Source organism: Xiphophorus couchianus, chromosome 11 (genome assembly GCF_001444195.1).
Source record: "Xiphophorus couchianus chromosome 11, X_couchianus-1.0, whole genome shotgun sequence".
NCBI lineage: Eukaryota > Metazoa > Chordata > Actinopteri > Cyprinodontiformes > Poeciliidae > Xiphophorus > Xiphophorus couchianus.
Window position 1 is genome coordinate 22750775 of NC_040238.1, and position 13152 is coordinate 22763926.

Below are 13152 nucleotides of genomic sequence, written 5' to 3' on the forward strand. Positions count from 1 at the left end.
CCTCCGTACTGTCCGTCTCAACAACAGGTTGAAATGTAAAGCATGTTTATCCACATTAAACCCACCTACGGCCACATTATGTCAGCGGATCCACAATCCATGTCATGCTTAGTAGACAGGGTGACACCTGGTGGTGAAGATTTAAAACTGCATCTCACGAAGTGGTTACCTGCTTGCGTTCAAATCGGTCCGTTTGTATTAACAGGAACGTTATTGTAATAAGGGGCTCTTAACCTATGTAACGCTCTCCATTCGTCTTGTGCTTAAATCTGGCTCTGACTAGAAGAAGTCATAGCAGCTCAGCTTAAGAAAGAAAATAAATAAATTAAAAAAACTAAGCTTGATAGTACTTATTCTGTATCTGTAGTGCCTATTGGCATCTCCACAGTCTCTTCGTACATATTTTCATCGAATGAATCAGGCACAAAATGTAGAGACGAGGAGACGCGGAAGTCTGAATGTCAGCGGCCTACGTCACGTGGGTTTCAAAATAAAAGCCTCACACTGCACTATTTAACAGTACACTGTACTACATACTGCATTACATTGGTGCGTACTGCTGTAGAGAGCAACTTATATTGTTTGCTCTCCATTATAAATCACGAACAAATAAAGTGTATCTGCCACCTGTTTGAGCAAATACAGCGTTTGGCTTTAACTAGACGACATTATTTAAACTACTACACACTAAAGCTACATGAGTGATATGACTCTCACGTGGAATAAAAAAGAAACAAGCTAATGAGAGTTGGTAATAAAAATAAGTGTTCAATAATCATAAAAATTGTATGTCTTCCTCATATGCCGTTCTGGTGGCTCCAATCAAGGTATATCTAAATGATCTCTTTGTGCCATTTTACTCAGCCAGGTTTTAAGTGCACGGCTTCCATAACTGTTTAAGGCTGTTTTTTTTTTTGTTTTGTTTTTTATAACTAACCTAATGAATGTGTTTTCCCTCAACATCTTTTCCAGTGACATCCAGTGTGAAAGAAACTGTCTCATTTGACCTGTTCTAAGTCAGTGTGTTAAAAAATTAATTATAGGAAATATTGTATGACAGTAGATAGTATAATATTTCTTTTTGTTTGTTATCATTTGCTTATCTGGTCCTAAGTCTTGTGTGTGCATGTGTGCTGTGTGACAGTAACACACTGTACACAAGGACTCTGGGCGAATGCAGAAACGTGCAGTTTATGGCTCCAGGTCTCCATGTATTTGTTTTGGCACACTTAACACATAATAGGAATCAATTAGAGAAAAGGTCCATCTCTGTATTGGTAGTAAATTTATGCTTATTCACACAGGTCCCAGAATGGCAGACCAAATGACATTATCCCCTTGCTGCACACCCACAAAAGCACATGAAACACACACAAAAGTACAATTTGCCATAGATACTGTCTTTTTTCCAATATACATATATTTCATGATGTTCATCAATATAATAAGACATTGATAGATTTACACTACAATTATTTCATGTACTTTTTCCCAACTAAGCCTCCTCTCCTTTTGCGTTGAATCGACCTTGTTTAAACTCTAATCCCAAACCAAAGGACGGCACAATAAATCTAAACAAGAGCGTAAAGAGTAAAGAAAAGAAAATCACACCGAGCACATTGCCCGTGATCCTCCGGTCCTGTCCCTCCAGTAAGGCCAGACGAGCAAGGGCAATGTGTGCTTTCATCCCTGTGGTCCTGCCTCTAAAGGAGGTAAAAGGAAAGAATCCATCCCTTACAAATGAACTGATTTAAACAGAAAAATCATATATCTCGTCGATACAAACAGCGATCTGATGTAAACTGTAGAATCCTTCACACAAAAATACTTCTTCTCTCATCTACTTGCCATTTTCTTTAGCTTGACCCATCAGTGCTGACAAACAAACAATTCAGTGACATCTGGAGTTGTTACTTAACAGACTCAAAACAAACAATCAGAAAAAAAAAGAACATTTGGTTCAGAAAAAAAAACCAACCCATATATATCTAAAGCCACCCAGGAAACATTCAGTGACTCAATAAGGTTCCCTCCTGTTGCTGCGTTCAGCTCGTTCTGGGATTCAGTTTTTTTTTCTTTCCTATGGCTTTCCGACAACATTCACCGAACGCTCCGCAAACGGCCTGTACGCAGCATTGAGATCACTGAACTTTCCCGGTGGCTGGCGAAAGATCGTGTTCTCCACTCCCGCCAAAACCAGGGAATTACACACACACACACACACACACACACACACACACAAAAAGAGAAAAAAGTGCCACGGTTAAAAGCATTTGCACACATTGGTTTTCATATAGACAATAAAGCAATAAAAACAAACAGAAGAAAAGAGATAGAGAGAAAGAGCACTCACTTCATTTTCACCATTGTGACCAAACCGGTTGAGCACTCACTGGACGCAACTGGACAGTTTGAGTTATGGAAAACACACAAATCCTACCCCAATCAGTAGTGTTATTTCACCTCGGAGCCCACTGTGTGTTTATGTCCTGTACAAATGGCTAAAAGGACAACATTGTAACCCTTAAATCACTTAATATTGCCAAAGGAATCCAATTTTATAGTTTGCTAGGTTTTTTTTTTTTGTCCTCTTATGTATTTTGGTAAATTGCAAACAACTTAAACCTGAGGATATAGGACCCCCTACCCCCCCATAACAACCCCCCAATATTACAACACTAAACAATGCAGGTTTTTCTTCTTTTGTTTTTTGGGAAAACATTTCTCAGTTTTCTGTTATCTATAGTTAGTTTACACATTTTCAAACCTGGCAGCACTATGCAGACAGAAAAAAAAAGAAAGAAAAAAGAAGACTTGTGCTATAATTAGTTACAAGATTGTGTGTCTACTAACTTTGTACAGATTAAAAGAAGCTCCTCGGACCTGGATCCACACGGCAGAGGGCGGGGTCGGGTGGGAGTTTCTGTTCGACATTTAAGTTGCATATTATGTCAGGGTGGCACACTCACAAAGCCAAACTTGACTCCATAGATAGTGTATGATAAGCTAATATGTCCCTAAAACAGTAGGAATTTAAATCTGAGCTCGGGTAGTAACCTGTTTGTGATGAGTATTGGCAGCGTTAGCTCGGAAATTTGGTCTTTGGTTTTTTAACTTTTGAAGGAGCATCGAGAAGTGGGACTTTCTTCTGCTGAGGCTGACAGATCTGCAGCCTCGTGTTGCTCGTGTACTTCAGAGGCGAAGGAAAACTGACATGTCCTCACTCTGAGAGTTAAGCGGCCTAAATCCGTCGGGATAAACGGAAGGAGGGATGGAGGTGGGAGGGATTGGGGGATATTCCAAAGGCGGAGCTATTCTAATACATACATGCACACACACACACACACACACCAAATACACAGTAGGAGTTAGAGAAGGTGGCAGGTTTCTTTGTGTAGCTGGCTGGAGAGTAAAAGAGGCAGAGTCACAAAGGCTGTCTTTGGAATAAGTTCCGAATGCAGAACAGCACTTAAAAAACTAAAATTTTTAACAAATTTAACCAGCAACTGTTTCATCTTTGATTTCACTCCAAACCACATGGAAATTCTTGGAAGCGACATTCTACTGTGGTTGGATGTTTTTTGTTGTTTTTCTAAGCCCCTCACCCCCACAAATAGTTGGCTTCACGAAGTTCTGATGCATTGCCTCTGAGGAACATGTGCAACTCTTTATCTCGGAGAGTGCTTTGTACCCTGCTCGTTTACTGACCAAGTAGCAACAATCATGCACACATGAATAATAATAATAGTAATAATAATAATTTAAAAAAAGGTGGTTTGAAAGTACTTCAAGACCAAACCAGTGAGTGCACAAATGAAAGAAATAACCGCAATAAGGAAAATAACTGTTTTCCTTTAATGCTTGGCAGTGTGTAACGCGGAGCTGAACTACAAAAACACACCAGACAGAAACAAAGAGGACGCTTAGCGTCCTCTTTGTTTCTTCTGCTTCACACAAAAATATACTATGATTAAAAAATAGAGTCTATTATATTTTAAAAAAAGAAAAAGAAAGGCATTAACTAGAAGAAGAAACACGAAGACAGAACCACGGAGCTAGCAAAACACTCGTCTTAGGAATGCTACGATTATATATATTTTTTGAGTTACTGCTTCTTTTCTTCTTAGGCGTTACTCGCTTCATTTGTCTGGCGATCCAGCTAATTTTACTTTTTTTTCAAAATGTGCTCTTAATGTGAAGAGGTTCTGCTGCACTGGCAGTCCGTTTAAACAGCCGGGCGGCACTGTCAAAAACACGGACGTCTGTGCAGGTTTTGAACGGATTCAAAATCTGCACAAACCATTGCAGCAGAAGCATTTTACCCCCCCCCCTCCCCCCTCCTCACTCCCCCGATGCTAGAATCAATTTCTAACCCCAAATCACCCATTTTATCATAAGTGTAATGTTAAAGCAAAATTGTAGTAAAAAAAATCATCAGGTCAATCCAGTCTATGCAAAAAAAAAAGTAACTTTATACCTAGTCACTATTCCTCCTATCGTTATTCCTGACACAAGGTTCATCGCTTGTATTTTTTTTAAGGTACTCACACTTACATGTGCTACAGTAAGAGCATCTGCACTAGACTGCAATGAAGGAATGTTTTCGAAATAAGACACTAAGTAATGTTTAAATAATAATAATAATAATAAAAAAACAAAGACACCTACAGACATTGGTCCGACCGTACTATGGCAGTTTAAAGTTGTCCGAGGGAAGCATGCTGCTAAGAAACAAGACGGTGCCAGAAGACACGTAAGACGGTTGTTGTTTAAGAATCCCTCTCAGAAAACAGGAAGGAGAGTCGGATAGGGTCGGAGGTGATGAACGCTAAGGATTTGTTGCACAATTCATGCATTATTTCACTAACATCAGTGGGTGAGCATTAGCTGTAGAAAAAAAAAAAAAGAGAAGCAAAAACTTTTTTTTTTGGCGAAAAAGGAAAAAGTGTCGGTAAGATGGTGAATTTCAGTCTGCCTTCAAGAGAAACACGGGTGGATTTTTTTTACGGAGGCCAATTGGACAAGAAAATAATCAGAGGGGGATGTAGAGCACATGCAAGATGCACACTTTCATTAATAGGCAGTAGTCAACGCTAAAGCATACATCAAATTAATACAAAAAATAAAAAGTACAAAATGCACACACGCACGCACGCGCCTGCACACACACCTACAAAACAGTATATTAGATATATATCAGAATAAAACTCTACAAAGAACTCTATATATCAGCTGTGTAACGATTATCGCCAATTGTTGTACCGGTTTCTGTTGTTGCATCGTCACGGGGGGAGGGGGAGGTCAAAGGTAGAGGGAAGGGGTTTGGTTCCCAGTATGGCAGGGTTCGAAAAGCCAAGAGTACTCAGAAAGAAGACAGGCTCACACACTCACAGAACAAATATCGACAGGGATCCAGAAGCGAGGCTGTGGAAGTAAGGAGCAGGGGGCTGAGGAGAGCCACGGGGGCCCTGAAGGGTTTAGGGGTGTTATATCGAGGCTAGCTGGGGGCGGAGATATACGTACATACAATAAATTAATTCATCTGTGGTTAATTTTGTCATCAATTAGAGGTTGTTTTTTTTTTCTTCTGTAGTAAGGAAGCTTGGATCAGACTGGGGTAGGAGCGACTCTTCTTAGGTGCTGAAGTACACTGTGGAAAGACAGAGCGGTACAAAGTGTTACAAGATTTTAAAAAGACTCTACAAGTGCACAGAAGGAACAAAAAGGCTTCTTACCAATAATGACAATGAGGACAATCACACATATCACACCCAGGATAATCATCATCTGCAGTCAGCAAATTTTGGGGGAAAGAAACACATATTAGAAAAGCAGAACAATTTTCAACACACCATAATCTAATCTTGTTAATATTACTTGACATCATCAATACTGCATTCTAACTGAGCAAACACACCGCCGTTTCCTCACCTTGGCATTCTTCCACCAGTATTTATTCTTCAGTTTTGCAGCGCTAGTCTCAAACTGAGAGGCTCCAGCCTGCAGGGCATCGGCCCGGTCGTCCAGCTCTGACAGCTTCTGATCACGCTCCAGAACCTTGTCCACGTTTACGCGCATGATATCCACCACCTGAGGAAAGAGACGTGGCACAGCTTTACTCAGAGATCCAGACTGGACCTCTGACGACAATACATGTCGTCAAACCGATCCACAGGTGGGAAGGGTACTTAAAAAGGGTACTAAAGTAAGAAACCAAGAAATCACCCAAGTAAGAGTAAATAAAGTGTTTGGTAAAAACGCAAATGAAGTAGTAGAGCAAAACATCAATCATTAAAAATGTAAAAATTACATCATCAAACGAACAAAAATACATTTTGTGGAAATTTTGGTATTTTAAAGACCAAAATGAAAATAATTGACGTAAAGAATGTAATTTTAAAATGAAAATCACATTTTTGCAAATAAATATAAAATCTTAACAAAAACTACAAGTGTCTGTGTCTAGTAACTTTCTGGTTAGAGAATCCAGAAATTTGACTCAAGTAAGAGTAGTGACACTTCATCTTTAAGTTACTCAGGTGAAAGTAAAAAGTACAGCTTAGTAAACATACTACCAAAAGTATTTTTTCCCCCAAAAGGTTACTCAAATGAATGTAACTAACCAACTCTGACCTGATCTGACTATTCTTGTGTGTTTGTGTGTGTGGTTTTTATTTTCACTTACCTCATCCACCTGTGCCTGAGTCTGCTGCAGACGGCGGTTGCTGGTGAGGTTGGGAGGTTGCTGACTTCCTCCCTCAGGCGCAGGGGCTCCAGCTGCTGGGGCAGACCTGATGGTTGAAAAACACAAACGTCGAGAAATACGTCAAGTACATCTTTTAAGTTCAAAGTCAACTTACTGTGATTTATTACAGCTGGAGCACAAATACTGGTATTTATGCTCTGTAGAAAAATGCTAAAATGAGAACAAATCTCATTTTTGAGTGCTTAATTCATTTAATTAAAAGTTACTATAAGTTATTGGCAGTTCCATCCATTACAGAAGATCCGACGTGATCGGGATCTGAGAGCACAATTGCAGGCTTTTGTAAAAGTGAAGCTCGTTTGGCCAATTCTGTTGAACGTCCACAGATGATGGCTGCAGTGACTGACAGAAAGTGTCATTTTATCACCGAAAAGTGAGAGCGTCAAGGGAAATGCCTCCCATGGTAACATGTAACAGCTACTTTGCACCCTGTTCTGTACAGCAAAGTGATTGGGACTGCAAATGCTTTTTTTTTAAAAGCATCCACTGCTGTGCTTATTTAGGCGTCATATGTTACGCTCTTTCATTGCGCGTTTGGTACAATGATGAAGAATGGAAGACTCTGGAGCTCAATGATGTAAAACAAAATAAAGCAAAGTAAACCATAAACTGACACTTCACAGGTAGCGATTTTTCTCAATTGGCACTGAAAGGTAATTAACAAGTCAAACAAGAAAAATGTTCCTTTTCTTTCCCTTTCATTGAATTCATGCAACTGAAAATGTTTTTCAGTCTGCCTATTCTTTCATGCAGTCTGTTTTGATCTTACTAAAAAGCTGACAAATGTGCTTTGACGTATAAATTGGGATAGAGTAGACCTTTTATCAAGGAATGTGGAGCATGTTTATCTTTCACGGTTTATAAATTAGTTTCAAATATTGACATTTGACCTAAAATCATATCAAAACTTGGCATTGCCCAGTAAAGCCATATCAGCGCACATTTGCTCATAGGCTTTGTTTTTATTCATTTGCACAGGTTGGAGTTTTAAAGAGTTGACTTTGTACAACCCTGTCTAAAGGTCAACCCTTTATGTTCATACATTACTAATCCGTTAACAACAAACAAATCCTTCAGAACAGTTGGCCTATTGGTGCTTGAGGTCAACGCCATCCCAAGCAGTCAGAGACACAGTACTCTAAGGTACGTTTATTTTTAGAATTGTCCCATTAGAACTGAAATTTGTCCAAATTAAAAAATACATTTGAGCTAATTTACTGCTTAAAAATCATGTTTTAACATGTGTTGTTGCTCTGTGTGTGTGTGTGCGTGGGCACGTGTGTGTGTGTGTGTTTTTTTGTGCCTCCTATGAGCACCATGACAAAGGCACAATGTGTGAAGAGGTTCACGCTGTCATCACCTCCCAACTAACGCCGGGAAGACTTGCCAGTGCAGCGGCGAGGTTTCTCGTCAGCTTCCGCATCCTGTGAAAAACCGCCAGCTGTGTTTCAATTCAGCCGGCTGGATTGACTGTACCCGATCTGTGCCACTCTAGTGTTCTGTCTGAACATGCTAAGTGCAGGGGAGTCTTCTTATATTTCTAAAACTAAAGCTTAGTTAGAATATAGATGCAGCTTGACAAGCAAATGATTGTTGTGTCTGTTGTAACATGGCTCTGAAAACAAACAAAAAAACAGGATGATGAAGGAAATGTGATCTGGCAAAGGCAGCTGAAATGACAAACGGGGAAGGCGAGGGTTCGCATGACTCTACAGGCTACTGCTGATGTGAGATTTGCTGTGAAAGCTAAATATATTCAACCCTGTTTTGAGACAGTGCTTATTAATATAGTTTTTCCCTGTGGCTTAAAAAGCAGGCTTCTGAAACACTGATGGATTCTTAAAGTAGGTAGGTAGGTAGGTAGGTAGGTAGGTAGGTAGGCAGGCAGGTAGGCAGGTAGGCAGGTAGGTAGAACGTTTCCAATTTCAAGTAACTAGCAACTATTAAGTTATTACTAGCAAAACTCCTTAAAACACTTGTTTTAATGAAAAACAAGGAAATACATTTCAAAATCTTTTTCGAAATGTTTTTCCTTTGTTTGAATATTGTGTACTATTTTATCATTTAGTTTGATTATGTAAATATTCCATTCCCTTTTTTTATATATATTTTTGGTTCTTTATTTTCTTCAATTACATCTTTAGATTTATTGCTTATCCAGTAGTTTATTTCAATCGGAAAACATGTAACATTTACAGCCTAAGCTCATTTTCAATACCAGCAACCATATAGGCTTTTGGTTACATATAAGCAAAATCAATCTTATGCAAGGTTTCAAATGCAAATGCAATTCAAAGTGAGACCATATCACTCCTTAAGACCCAAATATATTGCCAAATAATTCTTATAACAAAACACAATTAGTTTAAATAAACTATGGTTTGTGATCATCACATGAACCTTAAGACATTCTCCTAGTTCACAAACATTTTTTGTGGTTTAGAATTCTCCGCTACTTCAGTTTTATCGAAGTTGTTTGAGACTATGCTTTATAAATAATTTCTTAAATAAAATGTGGTGACTGGAAATGCATGCTGTTTGATTTTCAGTACTGGACAGTGACATTTCAGCACTGGACAGCGCCTCAGCATCCCACATCAGCAGCCGTCTGATCTAAGCCTCTCTGTCTCTTTCTGTTTGATGTTACATGACTTTGCTCATACATTAAGGTCCACCATTACGTCCTATGGAGGTACAATAAGGCCATGTGTGACTATTACAACTGTTAAATCTTATAACACTAACGAGGTTGTGGTTCGCTCTTATGGGTGCATTCTCAGTGCCTTTATGTAGATGTTTTCTATTCTGGTCACAAATGTAAGCGAAAGCTCACAGAGAAAAAAAAAACGTATACAGCGTGATGTCACGGGTGGGTGATATGTTGCTGGCACGAGGCAATTTAAACGTCATATAAAGACCGGCAGACTGAACTATAATGCTGCCTTTTTCTTAGCTTTTAAAAACAAAATCCATCGAAATGACACAGCAGATAACAAAATGCATCAGCAAATATATTTAGTTTGAATTATTTAACCGAGATATCACGACCAAGAAGAAATGTGGACAGATATGTAGCCGACCGCCCTCGCAAGACAATCGACGACATACAGTAGGAGGCTAGGCTATCCCCACCCCCCGCTGTAGGTTACACATATCACGGGAACTAGGCCTAAACCAAATTCAAGCCTAATATTTCTGCCAAAAAATAATAACATATTGGAATATTGGGCAATTACTGTCGACGCTTGGAAGCCTCAAAAGACTGACGCGGCTGAAACAGTCGGGGTTTGTTGAGCTTTGTGTCCTTTGCTGTTTCTGGAATTAGCTTAATTCGTCACCTGCTGTTCGGTGACACCAAAACGAAGCCCGGAGTGTGTTCACTAAAACAAAATCCCATGTTAGGCAACACGTTATTATATACTTTTAATTGACGCGGTGTGTGGTTTCATAGAGTGGTGTCCTTTTCATTTCAAACCAGTACAAACTGGAAAATATATATATATGTGTGCGTGAGAACAGGCGCGAGCGAGAATTCACCGGACGACCAACTGAAAGCAAGAAAGAAAAAAAAAAAAGGGAAAAAACAGCCAGCCTCGTTTGTTTAAACAGAGAACATTATACGGCTAATAATGTCCCTCATAGAGAGATAAACCCGATGCCTCCATCTGCTCCAAGGTTAGGCCGATTCGTTAGCGTCTGTGTTCACGTTCGGCTCACGTTATCAGACGGAGACACGGCTCCTAAAATTACATTCATCCGACAATCCTCGACTATTAATATCGTGACAGTTGAGAAAAGCTACGTGATACGGCGGAGGAGACGCTGCAAATCCCCCCAAAACAGCTGATCAATTTCCGTCGTCAGCGCGAAATTGTATCAACCCGGGTTTTTATTTTCAAATTAGCATTACAAGGGGTGTTGTACTTACATTTTCCTGGTTGTATTAGCTCGACAGCTGCGCTGAAATCCGCACCGGAGATGTTAGCGCGCACTAAGTGGCTGGCAGATGGATGTGAATTGCCTTCTGCGCTCCTCTCTACCCTCTGGCAGCCTTTGGTTGGTTATTGTGGCGTTTCCCTGCCTATATATTCTACGAGGAGCACTGAATTGTCTCCCTACACTACAAAGCGGTTCTCTTTCTGTTTTCCTCCTTGTTTGTGACGATGAGGCACCTGCAGGCTGTCCGAAGAGCCCGGGTCTGTGTGGTAATGAAGGTGTAATAAACAGCCGCCTGGATTAGGTGCACAAAGATGGCTCGGTGACGTCAGCAGCGGCGAGTTTCATGTTGAAAATGGGTGGCTTACACTTCAGACACACCGCTTTACCTCCCCGGAGAGGGCTGTTTTTATCCTCGGATACAGTAACTGGATGTCTCCTTGGGCGCTCTTCAAAGACCATACATGTACTGTGCAGAACAGAGTTTTAAGCTCCTTAAACAGAGCTAATATTGATTTCAAGACTGTATGTCAACAAAATGGCGTTCTTGGAAAGGGGGTGTGGCGAGGCTCACACTGGGTGCCTGTTATCATTCATAGTAAACATGAATGTTGGATATGCTGGATATGCTACCTGAGACTAAATTGTCTAACATGTCCCTTATAGTTTTAGGTAGCTTACATTTTTAGACTGATGCTTTACATTTAACACTTTATTCTGGATATGTTTAATTCATGTAAAGACAGATGTTTCAAGTTTGGTTCCTTCCTCATCCTTAGGTGTTTTGATACAATTGTCGTGAAATATGAATTAATGAATATTAAGTGACAAGATATAATGTATGTTAATTTTAATAGCACTTTTCTCAAATAGTTTCTTCTTTCAGAGTTGGACTACAATGAAAATTACACAAATATACACTGTTGAACTCTCTCTTAATAGGTGCTCAATGTGTTGGCTTCAGAAATAACTGAAGACATAATCGGAGGAAAATCATGAGACGGAATTTGAATTTTGATATTCACATAAAACAAAAAAAAAAATCCTTTTGTTGCCTGCAACAAAGCTATGGCATAATTTTGTCCACATTTACTACTCGTCTTATTGGGAATAGTAAGGTTCATCAAAATTATTTGGCTTTAAGCCTGATTCAAAAACATCAGCTTTGCTTATTTTTCTACAAAAATTCACACATTTTTGAATTTGTGAGTTGCTGCTCATGGTAGTAGCATCTCTAGCAACTCTATGGTAGTTATGTGTTTCTTTTATATTTTCATTCAAAATGTTTTTGGTTAGTTCAGGTTCTGAATCTCTCGAGATTCTAGCCATACGTTCAGAAATTTAGAGGAGAGCAGCAAAAGCAAATGAGGTGGATTAGCTGTGCTTACCAGCAACTGATGGGGTCACTAAGGACATACTACTGTGAAATATCATCTTTTTTGGCTGAGTTGTTAGAATGTGATGACAGTCATGAGAAGGTCACAGCAGCCGTCTTCAGTCGTAGGTCTCTCCAGATTTGTTGCAACACTGACTGCTACTGGAAGACCTTTCCGCCCAAAAAGTCACCATTCAAAATGGTGCTTTGAAGACACTTGGATGATATGAGTTGCGTCATATTGACGTAACTCATATCATGGACTGAATGACACAGAGATTGATATAAAAACTCTGAATACCAGAATGTACTGTATTAAGCCACCTTCAGTTTCTAGGAGTAGTGTCACAGCATGATCATGTCACAAGGTCAACAAAACTTTGGAACAGAAGAAGTTCTTGTCTCTTTGTTCGCCTTCAAGGACTCTATCGGGGAGGAAAATCACATGACATCCTTCTTTGCTGGCAAGAAGAGGTACATTTTCAACAACAACAACAAAAAAAAACTAGATTCAAAGTTGATCATTTTCCAGTTTACTAGCTGGCAACGGTATGGTTCTGGAAGAAGGATGATCTTTTTATTTGTTCGTATTGGTTTTCTAACACCTTCTGGATCAAAATGTTGGTTCTTTGCACCAAGACGTTTTATCAAATATCCAGCCAGGATACAGAATAAAAAAAGGAAAGAAAAAAATGTTACAGAAATTTGAATGTGTGTCTTCAGTTTTCTAAAACTACTTTTTAAAAAACAGCAGTTTCCTATAACCATAAATGTCTTATCCTTTAATCTGTGCTAACTGCTCCAGAAATATCAAGTTGCTTAAAATAAAATATGGTTTCATTTCCACTTAGATGTTTATTCACCATTCATTTGGCTCATTATGATATTATGTTATATATATAATTTGGCTTTTATTTCACAGTCAAAACCGACATTTCCTCTTATCGATTTTGTATGACCATACACTGAATAGCTTTACTTCCTGAGAGGAAGGACAACGTTGATAACTAAAAACTATTTGATCTGTAACGTAAAGCAATCTTTTAGGTACGCGTCGTACCTGCAGTATTTGGTT

At 39.3% G+C, this 13152-nt stretch overlaps 1 protein-coding gene across 1 annotated transcript; it reads right to left on the reverse strand.

The window, feature by feature from the left end:
* Window positions 1-1185: 1185 nt before the first annotated feature.
* Window positions 1186-11183, reverse strand: vamp2 (vesicle-associated membrane protein 2). The gene is made up of 5 exons (XM_028031160.1): window positions 10695-11183; window positions 6686-6791; window positions 5932-6090; window positions 5736-5787; window positions 1186-5650 (listed from the first exon to the last, which is right to left on the reverse strand). Coding segments are annotated over exons 1-5 (336 nt in total). The 5' UTR covers window positions 10697-11183; the 3' UTR covers window positions 1186-5633.
* Between the last annotated feature and the right edge of the window lie 1969 nt (window positions 11184-13152).

Excerpts from the sequence above, each read along its gene's own strand:
- vamp2 (XM_028031160.1), bottom strand. Across the intron at positions 6,091-6,685 it reads CTCAGGCACAGGTGGATGAG|GTGGTGGATATCATGCGCGT; the intron begins GTAAGTGAAAAT and ends CTCTTTCCTCAG. Across the intron at positions 5,788-5,931 it reads ACTGGTGGAAGAATGCCAAG|ATGATGATTATCCTGGGTGT; the intron begins GTGAGGAAACGG and ends TGCTGACTGCAG.